This window comes from Microtus oregoni, unplaced genomic scaffold, assembly GCF_018167655.1.
Source record: "Microtus oregoni isolate MIOR12 unplaced genomic scaffold, Mior012 000098F_ref0000018, whole genome shotgun sequence".
NCBI lineage: Eukaryota > Metazoa > Chordata > Mammalia > Rodentia > Cricetidae > Microtus > Microtus oregoni.
Window position 1 is genome coordinate 2,814,614 of NW_024544711.1, and position 14,560 is coordinate 2,829,173.

The following is a 14,560-nucleotide window of genomic DNA, read 5'->3' on the forward strand; positions in this document are numbered from 1 at the left end:
GACCAACTAATCTTGCTGAACTGATCAATTTTAGGTTCAGTAAATCTTGTCATGTAAAAAAAAGGGGGGGGTAGAAAGATGGTTCTCATGTGGCTAAGGGCATTTGCTGCTCTTTCAGAGAACCCACATCTTCACATAGAGGCAGACATGAACATGTACACTCAGCTATACAGTAAATTCAAGGTCAGCCTGGGCTACATACGACACTCTGTCTCCAAAGAGAGAAGGAGAGGTAGGTAATTCCAGTAAGACAAATATAAAAGAGAAAAAAAAATCTACACAGTAAACCCAAAGTCAACTTAATGTTTACAGATGTGAAAGAAAAGCAGATGGTAGGACCGAGAAGGAATGCACAGCTGGACTCCGTCCCATCCTGCGGGGACAGGGGAGACTCAGCACTCACTGCAGGGCATGAGCACCCACCTCGCGCTCCTGAGGACCCCAGCCCACCTACAAACATTCTGTGTTCTAGAGAAGCAGCGAACACTGCAAGGTTCAGTTTGTACTAATTTAAAAACATTGTCTATTTTTAAGTCAAAACCATTGCACCTGAAATGGAAGCTGTAGTACGTTAATCTATTTTAAAACAGGTGTTTATTTTAGGTTACTCTCTGGCATTCTAAGTGTTCTGGTAAACAATCACTCTGATGTTGACCACTCTTATTCTGGTCTTGTCAAGCCTCAGATGCTGAAGTAAGTAGTGAAAAAGCTGGCTTCTTTTATCTAAGACATGATCTTTATTTCACTGGGAGGTTAAAACACTGGAAAAGGTATAATCAAGGATAATAAGAAAGTTAATCTTCTATGAGTACTGAAAGACATATACAGAAAGAAAATTGATAAAAGAGCAGAAAGTCATAAAAAGCTTTTTTAATAATTTATTTAACTTTATTTCATGTGTATTGGTGTGAAGGTATAAGACTCTGTGGAACTGAAGTACAGACAGGTGTGAGCTGCCATGTGGGTGTTGGGAATTGAACCTGGGTCATCTGAAAGAGCAGCCGGTGCTCTTAACGGGTAAGTCATCACTTCAGTCCCCTATAAAAAGTTATTTTTGACACACATCAAAAGTCAGTCAGAAACACACATACAGGATGCCTATTGGAAGCTGGTTTGGCAATCCTAGTTCTTGGGAATCTGTATCAGGAAAGTCAACGTTAGTTTGAGACTAGCCTGATCTACATAGTGAATTCCTCCAAGCCAGACTAGGCTAAAGTGTGAGAACATATCTCAAAACGAAGCAAAACAAAACAAAAAATAGGATGCACACTGCCGTCCAAATCTTTTACTCTCGGCCAACATAAAAAGATGGGCGGACAGCAGTCATGAGATCTTACCTATTTAGAAATAGATTTTTAATACTAGGCTCTAGATGCCTGAAAGTTTTGATATCAGAATAATTTAAGTCCTCTTTGAAGCCAAAAGGATAATGTCTTCCAAACACCTGATCCATTTCAAGGTAATGGATATGCCTCAAAACAAGGATGGCTCAGCAGTAAGGGAGTCTGCCACCAAGTCTGGCCACAGGACTTCAAGGCCCAGAACCTAGGTGATGGAAGGAGAGAAGTGACTCCCTCATGTTGTTCTGACTGCCACATGTGTTCCCATATACAAGAGATTAATTAATTAAAATCATTAATTTTAAAAAGAGACAGGGGCTGGAAAGATGGATCAGTGGTTAAGAATGCTTGCTGTACCTTCGGTGGACCCAAGTTCAGTTCCCAGTACCCACATGAGGCAGCTCACAACCACCTGCAACTGCAGGAACACAACATGTTCTGACACACGTGTGCGCGCACACACACACATGCACACATACACGCAATTTTTTTAAACAAGAGAGGTAATAAGAATTCCTGACCAGGATGGATCTAGAAAACATATTGAGTGAGGGAACTCGGACTCCCAAAAGACAACAAATATCTTATGTACTCACTCTCGAGTGGCTTTTAGACATAAAGGAAAAAAGCAGCCTACAATTCACAACCCCAGAGAACCTAGACAACAAAGAGGACCCTAAGAGAGAGAGACATACGTGGATCTAATCTACACGGGAAGTAGAAAAAGGAAAGAACTCCCGAGTAATTTGGGAGCATCGGGACCATGGGAGAGGGTAGGAGGGGAGGGAAGTGGAAAAAAATATATAGCACAATAAAATAACTAAAACAACAACAACAAAAGAATTCCTGACCAAGACAATGAGATATTCTCTCTCAGGCATCAGACTCAATCCTTCTGTCTCGGTTCCATGCGCCCAGCAATGGGTTAAAGGGGTGTGCCATCACTCTTAGATCTCAGCAATTTTTTGATACAAGTATTAAGAAAAAAAGAATACTAACAAATCGTTAGTCTCACACCCTGGGTCAGTTCTTTCCTTTCGGGAGTTTGATTGAATCGGCTACAGTCCTTGACACAGCACTGCAGCCCTCCCATTCAGATCAGACTGCAAGCTGCTCCTAAATCTGTCACGATGACACAAGCAGCAGTTAAAATCAGAAAATTCTTTAGTACACTTAAAATGGACTGTTTTCTTCTCAAGTCAGTCAGCTAGAGCACAGTTCCCCAGTGACAAAGCAACACGGGTGGCTGCGAGTGTTTGTGAGTGGTGGTACAGATGCCTGTTTGCCATCAGCTTAGACACACCGTGGCACTGTGCCGTTGAGTGACTGCAAAGGCAGACTGTTTAATCCTTTCTGTGGAAACAACAACAACAACAACAAAACAAACAAACCAACCACGTATCAGGTCTTTTTCAAAAAGCTATTTCTAATTATTTTATGTGTAGGCATGTTTTGCCTATATGTATGGCTGTGTACCATATGTGGCCTGGAGCTCATGGAGGACACAAGAGGATACCAGATCCCCTGAAGTTACAGATGGTTGCGAGCCACCACATAAGTGCTGGGAATTGAACCCTGGTCATCTGGAAGAACAGCAGCCAGTGCTCCCAAGCACTAGGTCAGGTCTGTATGTGTCAGGAACTGTAGATGCTACACAACAGAATGAATGCAATAGATTCTTAAAAAATAAAAAACAAGTAAAACTTAAAGCCTAAAAATAAGTAATGCCATAACAAGGATACATTAAATAAATACTCATTTTAGCATGTCTCAGATAAGAAACTTCTTTTTCTGACAACTGACTCTAACGACACAACATTTTCTAAGTTAATGTTCTGTTTCCAGTGAGAATGTTCACATTCTGGAGAACTCGGGAGGAAGACAGGAAGGAATTATTAAAGAATCTTCTGCAGAAGAAACATGACTATGTGAGTCTTACGCAAATGTCTGCTAAGCGCTGCAGCCTAAAAACAATTATGTCACTGCACACAGCAGGAGAACAAGTCATAATAGCATCAAGTTTTAAATCATTGGCAACTTAAGAAAATTAAGATTACTCAAAGGTCGCCTCTCTCCAGAGATGTGCCCATCTGGGGTTCTATACATATTCGACATCAACAAAACTGAAGTCATTTTTCCCAAACACACAGCAGGAAAATTGTTTTTCTTCCCTCAGAACTCTGAGCGAGAAAAGCAATGACTTTAAATGGCTCTGTATAAAAGCCTGAGAAGGGCGAGTCCGTGTTCTGTTAGGAAAAGCGGCTGAGCAGTAAGAACCTCTCTTAAAAATAAAAATGTTTTACACAAAAAGATAAAAAGCAAAAATATTACCTCTGAAAATCATCTTTGCATTGCCTCTAAATCCTAAAATACAGGTTAATCCCTCAGGAAAGAATATAAAAGGAAGTCACACAACTGTATTTACAATAGGGCTCTCCTGCCAAAAGTAATCTACACATTTCCCCGTCTGTACTCAGCATCAAGTACCTAAACTTGAGCCTGGAAAGCCGACTCTTCCGGAGGCCCTGAGTTCAATTCCCAGCATTCACACGGAGGCTCACAACTGGCTATAACTGTGGATCCATGGGATCTGATGCACTCTTCTCTTGTGGAGGTGTACGTGCAGACAAAATACATAAATAAACAAATCTTAAAACGTAATAATAAACAAATATCTTAACCTGATTCTGGTGAGAGCAATAGCATAGCCTGTGTTTATTATATCACAACAGCAGAATGAACAATGCCAACAATGTTTGCTGTGCGATACTTTTTAATTTTTATTTCCTTATCTCCTGGAAGTAAAATATTACTTTCTTAAATTTTAAAATTACCTCATTTAAACTGGAAGATAAACTCAATATAGATACATGAAATTATAAAAGGGCTACAATCCTAAGATAGCACAACTATTACCTATTAATATTTAACATAAGTAGACTATCCTACCTTTACCAGATGTCACAAGTGAAATTACAAGTCAACTGTCACACGAAAGAGTAAGACAACAACAGCACGAACAACATTACAATTTTGGACAAAGGGCAAATCGACCAAGGGGCGGTGAAGAGTTTAGATTTCTTTACCCTGATTAGCTGAAAATCTGCTTGGATGCATTTTACGCAGTATCTCTTGGCTATCAAGAGTGCACCTACTATTTCACTTCCTACCTAAGCAGCATTTAACTTGCGTTTATACTTCTAGATCTTTCAGCCAACAAAGATCAACCGTAAAATTACTTCAACAAGTAGAAATAGCCACACTCCCCACCAGCAACCTCTGCATTGCTAGACGCTTATCCAGCTGGTGGATTTATACCATTGTTCATTCTTAGTTCCTAATGTAAAAAATACCCACAGAACGGTAGCATACCTCTAAATTGGTCTAAATATGGCACCAAGTTATTTTTAGTCAGTTTCAAGCTTTAAAAAGGGACTTATCATTCTTTTCAAAGGCTAATCTACTCAAGTTGCTCCCATGTTAAAAAAAAAAAAAGATAAATAAAAGGCCAATTTATCTGTTTTGAAAGTTAGAAATGTTATTTATGCACTGGTCAACAGTGTGTCACGCTAGTCCTCACATCAAACCACAGTCAGAACTGCACCTATTGTTTATAAATATACAGTCTTTTCAAACACTAGCATGGCTAAGTGTTATTTGTGCATACTTAAATATAATTCTTATCAAAACATTAAGATTATTTTTAAAAACTCACCTGAGCCTATATAAGTAAAAAAGAAACTCACATTAAAAATTGTTTCTTATTTGTGAAAAAGATACAAGAAATATTCAGATCCCTTTTATTTGAAATCTGGATTCCTCCTTGCACACTAGGAAGATGCAGAGACAAACCCTTGCAAATCTCCAGACAGACCGTCCCACAGTTGTGACTTTCATCACACTTCTCAAAGCAGCGCGGTGAGGTCAGCTCACAAACAGCTTAAGCAGCAGAACCAGGAATCGGTGGTAGTAGTATCAGGCTACATAACAGCCTCTCCAAAGAATATGAAGTAAGAGAATGAAAATGTGCTGGCACCGTCCCAAAAGACGGACAGCTACAGCTTCGAGCAATGAGGTTCAGAGCTTACAGTGAAGAGAATTCCTCTTCCCTGACCCTGCAGCTTGACTTTCCTGACTTTAACCCCAAAATAGCCACATAGAAGTTATTGAACACTGTCAACCATCTCTCTAAATATAAGCCGAAGGACATGTGGGATTGCAAAGATCTGTTTAAATACACACATACCCTAAAAAGGAAACTCTGTCTTCCATCGATGTGAAGATGAAGAAAGTCAGACGCAATTTACTGTATAGAACAGCCTTTGTTACCCAGGAATTGTGCCTACAGCATAATTCTGAAGGTTTAGGGATTTCTTTGTTGTCCGTTTTGACACACTGAAACTGACTGGCAATGAAAATTAGTCAACTTTCTCAAAAGAAGTAATCCTAGCAGTAATCAAGGCAGATCAAGCAATGCTAAGAAACAATTCCTTTGTCAGTTCTAAGTCAGTCTCACTGTATAACCAGGCGAGCCTAGAACTCCCTGTCTCCCAAACTGGACGAGAAACTCAATCCTCCTGCTCAGCCTCCCAAGTACTGGGATTTAAGGCATTTACCACCACACATGGCTTTACATATTACTTTTATAATCTCATCTTGACCAAATCATACATTAAAATAGGATTATAAACCCTAATTCTTGAACCTCTCACACTTTTTAAGCATAACTTTTCTCTAAAGAATCAAGAAGCTAGGCATAGCAGCACAGGCCTGTAACCCTAGCACTTAGAAGGTAGAGGCAAGAGGATCAGGAGTTCAAGACCACTCTCACTACACAGAGTTTAAGGCCAACCTGGGCTATCTGAGATTCCACATCAACATAAACAAAAATGACTCAAAAAATCCTAGGCTGAAAAATAGTCAATTTAATTCAAATCAATATATATTTATTTAACATGTATTTTGCACCAAACATTATTCAGAGAATGGAGAAGTCAAAAGTAATCTATGGACAGGGTTTTAAAAGAGTTGATCTCATTGGGGAAATCATATGACACACTCAGTGTGTTCTACTAAGAGTCAAAACAAAAACCTGGTGTTGCTGATGAAAGAGTGGGTAAATCCAGACATCCCAGGATCTGAGCTGTATTCAAGCTCCTTTCACAAAGGGAAGAAGAATATGAAAGCCAAAAACAGAATGAGCAAAGCTTTTCCGAAAAAAAAGGACAAAAACATGACATATATGGAAGAAAAAACCAAAATACCCATATAACAAAGGTAAAAACGCCTGGTACACGTGCCAGTGCTCTCCTACCCTCAGCCATGACAGACATCAGCAATCAATCATCAATCAGAGCATACTTTTTTTTTAAATTAAATCAGAGCATACTTAAAAACCACAAAGTCTCAAAATCCATCTAAACAGATAACACAAAAAAGCAGGGCCATGAGACGAAATGCCTAGGACTTGAGGCTAGATGGGCCAATTAAAAACAGGATATATAGTCGGGCAGTGGTGGCGCACGCCTTTAATCCCAGCACTTGGGAAGCAGAGGCAGGCGGATCTCTGTGAGTTCGAGACCAGCCTGGTCTACAAGAGCTAGTTCCAAGACAGGCTCCAAAACAACAGAGAAACCCTGTCTCGAAAAACCAAAAAAAAAAAAAACAAACAAACAAACAAAAAAACAGGATATATGGTCATGAATGTGAGGCTAACAAGTTTAGACTTTCTCCCACAGTAACAGAGGATAAATAAAGGTTCTGCGAGGAAAGATCGATTCTGGCACTGTGAGGAACGGATGTCAGCAGACAGGATGAGCGGTACTGTACGATTAGTTCTCCCATAATCGCACTCTTGGGAGCAAAGGGTAGGTGATAGGAGCTCAACATGATCAAGGCTACAATAATAAATTCAGGCTAGCCTGGGCTACAAGAGACCCTATCTCAACAACAACAAAAAACTTGAGAATGTAGATCAGTGATATAGCACCTGTCTAGCAGGTATGCGGCTCACAGTTCAATACACTGCACTATAAAAAAGATCAAACAAACAGAAAAATAGTAGTTGTGGGTTAAAAGAAAAGTAGAAAAACCTATGGCTGGCTCTAAAAAAAAGCAGAGTTTTAGATTCTAAAATCATTTAAAAATAAAAATGGGGGTAAACCCATGTAATTAGAATTCTCAAGCAGCATTCAAAAGGAAGGTAAAGGCTAGGATTAAAGAAATAAAAAACAATGTTAGGCTCAAGATTACTCAAGACCATAAATTCAGAAGTAGGTATTCCAGGGTTGGCATCAGGAAAGAGAACATCCTCATGACCAGATTGGCACTCAGCAAGTCTCTCCTGCTCTGAGGCACCAATACGCTGGCCAACAGCAGATGCGGTTACCTCACACGCCCTACGTGCCTCGCAGCACAGGGCAGACTCACACTGCATCAAGTGCAGATCACCAAGACGCTCATCTTAAAACCAAGGCTCATCCAAAACTCTAAAACCACACATTTCTCTTAAGAAACGGAGCTCGTATGAAATAATACCACTCTATCATTAACTACTTAGACATAAGCCTTACACTCTTTGCATGAAATACAACCTATCGGTAGAATTTTGGACAGAATGAGAAAACAGTAATTCCTACCTCATATGCAGAATGTTTACTAAATGACATTATTCTAATTAGATACAAAACTTCAGGGCTGAGGATGCAGCTTAGTGGCTAAGGACTTGTCTGACGTGAATAAAGCCCTAGTTTTAATTCTTTTTTTTTTCCATTTTATTGATTTTTATTGAGCTCTACTTTTTCTCTGCTCCCCTCCCTGCCTCTCCCCTCCACTTCAACCCTCTCCCAAGGTCCCAATTTACTCAGAAGATCTTGTCTTTTTCTACTTCCCACCTAGTTTTGATTCTTTAAGTCAAACATAAAACAATTAAAACTTTTTTTAATTGCAAACATTAATTTCAGGGCAGCACATCCCAATCATCCTAGCCCTTGGAAGATACAAGATCAGAAACTAGCAGGAAGCTAGCCTCAGCTACATGAAGCCCTGTCTCAAGAAAGAACAAAATGCTGGGCATGGGGGTACGTGTATAATCCCAGCACTCAGGATGCAGGGGCAAATGGTTCCCTGTGAGTTCAAGGACAGTTTGGTGTACATAGTGTGTTCCAGGCCAGTCAGAACTCCACAGCTCCATAGAGAGAACATTTAAAAAATAATAATAATAAAATCTTTGGCTGTTATAAACAAAGGCTAAAGTAATAATGTGAAATCCAAGGATACTAACAGGCTAGCATTACTGTTAAGACCTAAGGATATTCAAATTGAGGGATAAAATTACCTCCGGTGAATGCCAGCAATGTATTTCACACTACACAGACACACAATCAAGGGTTCTATTTTGTTCTCATTCTTTTCAGTACCATTAACAACCTCACAGACTGGAGCCAACACTGAGCACCTGCAATCTCAGCACATGGTGGATGGAGGCCGGAGGACCAGGAGTTCAGTCACCCTCCACCTGTAACCTCAGCACATGGTGGATGAAGACAGGAAGACCGGGAGTTCAGTCACCCTCCACCTATAATCTCAGCACGTGGTGGATGGAGGCCGGAGGACCAGGAGTTCAGTCACCCTCCACATGTAACCTCAGCACATGGTGGATGGAGGCCGGAGGAACAGTTCAGTCACCCCTCCACCTGTAACCTCAGCACGTGGTGGATGGAGACAGGAAGACCGGGAGTTCAGTCACCCTCCACTACAAAATTAGAGTGAGACTGTCTCAAAAATAAAGACAAACAAACAAACAAAAAACACAAAAGGGACTCACACTCTCTTACAATACGACAAAATGAAAAATGTGAACATAAAAGAAAATGCATGTGGTTCATTTGAAAAAGCAAATCCAAAATTTATCATCACTTCTCTCTTAGCAGAAAGAATGAATTTGTCACGGAAAGGGTCACCTTGTCATGATGTCATTCTAAAGTCATTACAGAATTTTACACATGTTATGCTTGCTTCCAGTCAATCACAAAGAAGTCATCCTGAGACCGAGGTCAGATTCCATTCTAAAGATCTCCAAACTTAAAGGAACGGTCTGTAAGAACATAACATCAATGCAGACACAGAAACCCCTACTCCCCAGTTTAAAAAAATCAGCTCTTCCCCTTTAGCTAACTGTAATGGAATGTGGCCCATACACAAGGGCTTTCCCATTCTTCATTTTCTCAGAAATATAAAGCAGACTTAATTTTTCTTATAAGGAGAATATGTTTGTGATAGAAAAAAAATTGTAACATAGTGGTTAATTATATTAATAAGCCCTTTCCCCCCTCATTAGCCCACTCAAATTCTCAAGTGCAAGTGAGTGCTTTTCCTTTCTCAGCAAACTCAATTTCCTCTCATTAAATTTTCTTTAAATAAATAGTTGATAATTATTACAAAGGGGGCACCTGCACTCACTTGCACAGACCAATACACAGACACACCATACATACATAATTAATAGTACTTTTTTAAAAGGAGAGGGGGTGCAGTGATGGTTCAGCAGTTAAGAGTCCTAGCTGCTCTTGCAGATGGCCCAAGTTCAGTTCCCAGCATCTACATCAGGAGACTCACAAACACCTACAACTCTAGTTCCTAGGGAACCCAAAAACTCCATGGACATGGGAGACAGACAAAAGAGCTATACACAGTGTGAGATCCAGGATGGCCAGGAATATACAGAGAAACCGTGTCCTTAAAAAGAAAATAAAAAAAAAGGAAGCTTTCCTAAGTTTTAACCCAAGTTTTAAAATAAACAATTCCACCATTTAATTCACACGAAAGCAGGACGACAGCCGTGCTTTACTCACATCCTTCCAACGCCTTCATACATGTTGGTCTCATCTACCAGCGTCATAATCTCTGTGTCTGTGAGGTGCGCATGCTTTTTCGTTCTGTTTAGCTGTTCAATCTGTAGGTCTGCAAGCTTCACCTTCTGCTGAGTATCAATAACTTTGGCTTGAAGCTCTGTGAAGGCCTAAGGAAAACAAGACCCTGATTTAGAAAGGAAACATTTAGGTCAAAGCCAGATTTATTAAAACAGAACACACTAACCAAAGTTGTCAAACTTACCAAATAAGCACAAATGAGAGTCAACAGAATTCTAATACTATGCTAAATTCTAAAGGTACCCTATTCAGACAACGTGATCAAATGAACAAGCAAAAGTCCATTAAATAACAACCGTATTTCAAATAACTAAAGAGTAATAAAAATAAATAAAATACTCAGGGGATAAAGCTCAGAGATCCAAAGCAAGAACTGTAAAAGGAACAATTCACTACATCTGTATTATATACCTAGAATTCAAAGCACTTCACATCATTTCAAAATCCTGGCTGGAGACTCAAGAGCTGGTGTCTCAGGCCTGTAACACTAATAGCTGGGAGGTAGAAGCAGAGGATTGGGAGTAGTGAGGACTCAGACACAAGATATCCAAGGCCATCTGGGCTATAAGACACCTTGTCCCAAAAAAGAACTTTTTTTAGGGTCAGTGAGATTGGCTTAGCAGATAAAGGCACTTGACACCAAGCCTAAGGGCCTAAATTTGATCCCTGGGTGCTACACGGTAAGAGAGAACTGACTCCCTCAAGCTGTCCCCTGACCTCCACGTGTGCACCCTGGCACACCATATCAGCACTCACCCTTGAGAGCGCGCGCGCACACACACAAATGCAATTTAAAAAAAAAAAGATCTATAGATGGGTGGATAGATACATGGACAGACAGAAACAGACAGTCAGGTAGGTAGACAGAGGTCCATGAAATGGCTCAGCAGGCAAAGGTTCTTACTACCAAGCCCAATAACCTGAGTTCCATCTCTGGAACCTGAATCCACATGATAAAAGAAAACCAGCTCCCCAAAATTATATTCTGACCTCCTCACACTCTGACCACACACTAGCATCATGACGTGTGTACCCACACTCACATACATCTGAGATTTACATGCCATGGATAGAGGTGCACACTTTGAATCCAAGCACTAAGGGTAGGAAGAGGCAGGAGGATTTCTTGTGATTTCAAGACCAGGCTGGTCTACACAGTAAGTTCTAGCTAGTCAGGGCTACATGGTGAGTTCCTGTCTCAAAAAGGAAAAAGAAAAAAATAGTGCACGCCTTTAATCCCAGCACTCGGGAGGCAGAGGCAGGCGGATCTCTGCGAGTTCGAGGCCAGCCTGGTCTACAAGAGCTAGTCCCGGGACAGGCAACAAAGCTACAGAGAAACTCTGTCTCGAAAAACAAAATAAATAAATAAATAAATAAATAAATAAATAAAGAGCTGCAATTTACAGCATGAGAGAATGCTGTGTAAGATTAAGTTTACAAGTTTCAAGTCGAGAATGGCAAAGAGCAAGACCCACATACTTAGCATCCCCAGAACAATAACAAGTGACTTCTTTTATTAGCAACAACAGCTATTTCAGCTGTCCCATTGCTTAAACAGAGGTTAACCAGAGGCAGCTACTTAATATGTTACTGGGAGCTCGGGAAACATTCAGTCAGTTGACTTAAGGTTCACTCCCCATGACCCACAAAGAAAGTTGAGCTTGGGAGTGGAGGGAGGGCTCAAGGACTAAGAGCATTCAATGTTCCTGTAGAGGACCTGGGTTTGGTTCCTAGTACCCACATAGCAGCTCACAACCACCTGTAACTACAGTTTTAGGGTGATCCAAGGCTCAAGGGGGCTGTACACATATGGTAAACAGACATCCATGCAAGCAAGATGCCCACATACATAAAAATACAACTTGTTGAATGCTAGGCATGGAGGCAGAGAAAAAAAAAGAGAATCCTTGAAGCTCATTAACTAGACAATCTAGTCAAAGAGGCAATCCCTAGGTCCCAGTGAGTGACCTTATCTCAGAATAAAAGATGAACAGTCCCTGCCTTGAATGCAGGAAGCCCTGGGTGCAATTCCTGGAACTGGGGAGACTGGGTAAGTGCTGCATGCCAACTACATAGCCAAGTTCCAGGTCAGCCCAGACTACATGAGACCCTGTCTTTAAGGGAAAACAAAACAAAACAAAAGCAGAATCTGGGTCAGTGAGAAGGCTCTTCTTGCCTAAAGGCCTGATGACCAGGGTTCAATCCCCAGGAACCACCTGAACCACCTCCCATAAGTTATTCTCTGACCTCCCCTAAGCAACTTGAAGATGTCTCTCTTTTTCTCTCTCTCTCTCTCACACACACACACATAAATAAAAATATATAATATTTTAATATATGCTGCTCACCTAGAAAACATACTGTTATGATAATACCAAATTCTAAACTCTACTTTTTTTTTGTTTGTTTGTTTGTTTGTTTTTCGAGACAGGGTTTCTCTGTGGCTTTGGAGCCTGTCCTGGAACTAGCTCTGTAGACCAGGCTGGTCTCGAACTCACAGAGATCCGCCTGCCTCTGCTACTTTTGAAATGAATTTATTATTGTGTGTTTGAGTACGGGCCAGCGTGCTGCGGTCTGCCTCTGAGACATTGTGTGCCTGAGTACGGGCCAGCGTGCTGCGGTGTGCCTCTGAGACATTGTGTGTTTGAGTGAGTACGGGCCAATGTGCTGCCTCTGAGACATTGCAGAACAACCCTGAGCTCCTCTCTCTTTCACCATGGGTTCCAGGGACAGAACTTAAACAGGCAAAAGCCTTCACCCACTAACCCATCTTGCTGCCTGGGGTTCAATCTTTTAGGCCTTTTCCTGCCAGTGACCTTAGCACACATCTGTTACCCTAATATTCAGGAGGTAGCAGCACAAAAGAAATTAGGGGTACAGGGTCTGACCAAACCAAACAAACAAATCACATACCAAAAAAAAAAAAAAAAAAAAACACTAGAAGGTTACCTTTCTAGAAAAGTAGATTTAAACTTAATGAATTATAGGGAGCTTTCTAATTATTGCCAAATCTCCACAAAGGAGTTCTTAGTAGTGTTAGGGTCCTAAGACTTTTAAGTGGCAAAAATGTTTCCAATTAACCAGCATTTGACTAGAGACTGTAACTCCAGAACTCAAGAGGCTGAGGCAGGAAGCCAGCCTGGAGTTCTAGGCCAACCTGGACACACAGTAAGTACCAGGCCAATCTAGGACAGACTGAGATACTGTCTCTAAAAAAAGAAACAAAATAACAACAAATTATCATTTGTAAGTAAAGGGTAGAACAAAAAAAAAAATCCAATTCCTCTGACCGCTCATTTGGAAAACTTTACTGTACTCGGGGAGGGGGAGTTCTTTAAAAAGGAGAACGGCCCTGGAGGATTAAGGCCTTGATGAGAACATTGATATAAGAGTGTCTGGTTTTCTGAGGTGTAGAAACAAGGGCCTTTCAAGGGACGGTAAAGAATAAATGTCCTAAAAGCAAAGGCTGAACTAGTAGTTTTTCAAATCAAGTAAGGAAACCGAATTACAGAAGGTGCCCAGGCTCCAGCAAGCACTTTGAAGGGCATGTGTGGGAGACGCTGTCTTTAGCTCTTACTTTTAAATTAGATCCCTGACGGCTCCGAATGGCTGAGAGATGACTCTGGCGTTCAGGACATGAGGACACACAGCAGCCCACTCACCCAGCCGCCCTAAGCAGCTCCTGCCAGCCAGAGCCCCCGGGAACCCCGGCCCGCCGAGGCGGAGCGACCCCGTCTCAGGACTCCGGAAGCCAGCCCCCGCCCCTACAGTCTCTGTGCTTCGGCGAGACTCCGGGCCCCTCTCTCTTCTTGTCCCCACTCGCCTCATCATTCAAACAGACGGCTCTGTCTGCTCAAAAGCCCCCGTTACCTTCTTCAACTCCAGATCCACGGGGGCCGCCATATTGGAGCACTCTGTGCGCCTGCGTTAGCTGCAAGCCGGAAAGGGATGGGAGAAGGGCGCTTTCAGGTTTAATTGCGAGGCTTCCTTCTGCGCCTGCGTATAAATCAAACCCTACCCCAGATTTCTCACAATGTATATCTACTCCACTCCGTCACTCGGTCATGAGACAAGTGGCTCTAAACATTGGGAACTCCGATAAAATTTGATAAACGTGTAACCGCTCAGGTGTGGCTCCTAGTTACCTTCCACACACAATTAGGCAAATATCTTCGTTTGAGCTGCGGGATTGGAACAGGTGTGTTCATACCCATCAAGCACAGTCCTTCAGGTAATCCCTGTGCTGTCAGGGATGTATAAAGGCCCCAGCTTCCAATCACCGAAACTTAA

At 41.4% G+C, this 14,560-nt stretch overlaps 1 protein-coding gene across 1 annotated transcript in view; it reads right to left on the bottom strand.

The window, feature by feature from the left end:
- The window catches only part of LOC121443031 (prefoldin subunit 1), a 51,240-nt gene extending 36,975 nt beyond the window's left edge, over window positions 1-14,265 (bottom strand). Inside the window, exons 1-2 of the mRNA XM_041644719.1 lie at window positions 14,141-14,265; window positions 10,193-10,359 (exon numbers count right to left, since the gene is read on the bottom strand). Of these exons, the coding sequence (XP_041500653.1) occupies window positions 10,193-10,359; window positions 14,141-14,173 (200 nt within the window). The 5' untranslated portion in view covers window positions 14,174-14,265. The remainder of the gene's footprint in view (window positions 1-10,192; window positions 10,360-14,140) is intronic.
- Between the last annotated feature and the right edge of the window lie 295 nt (window positions 14,266-14,560).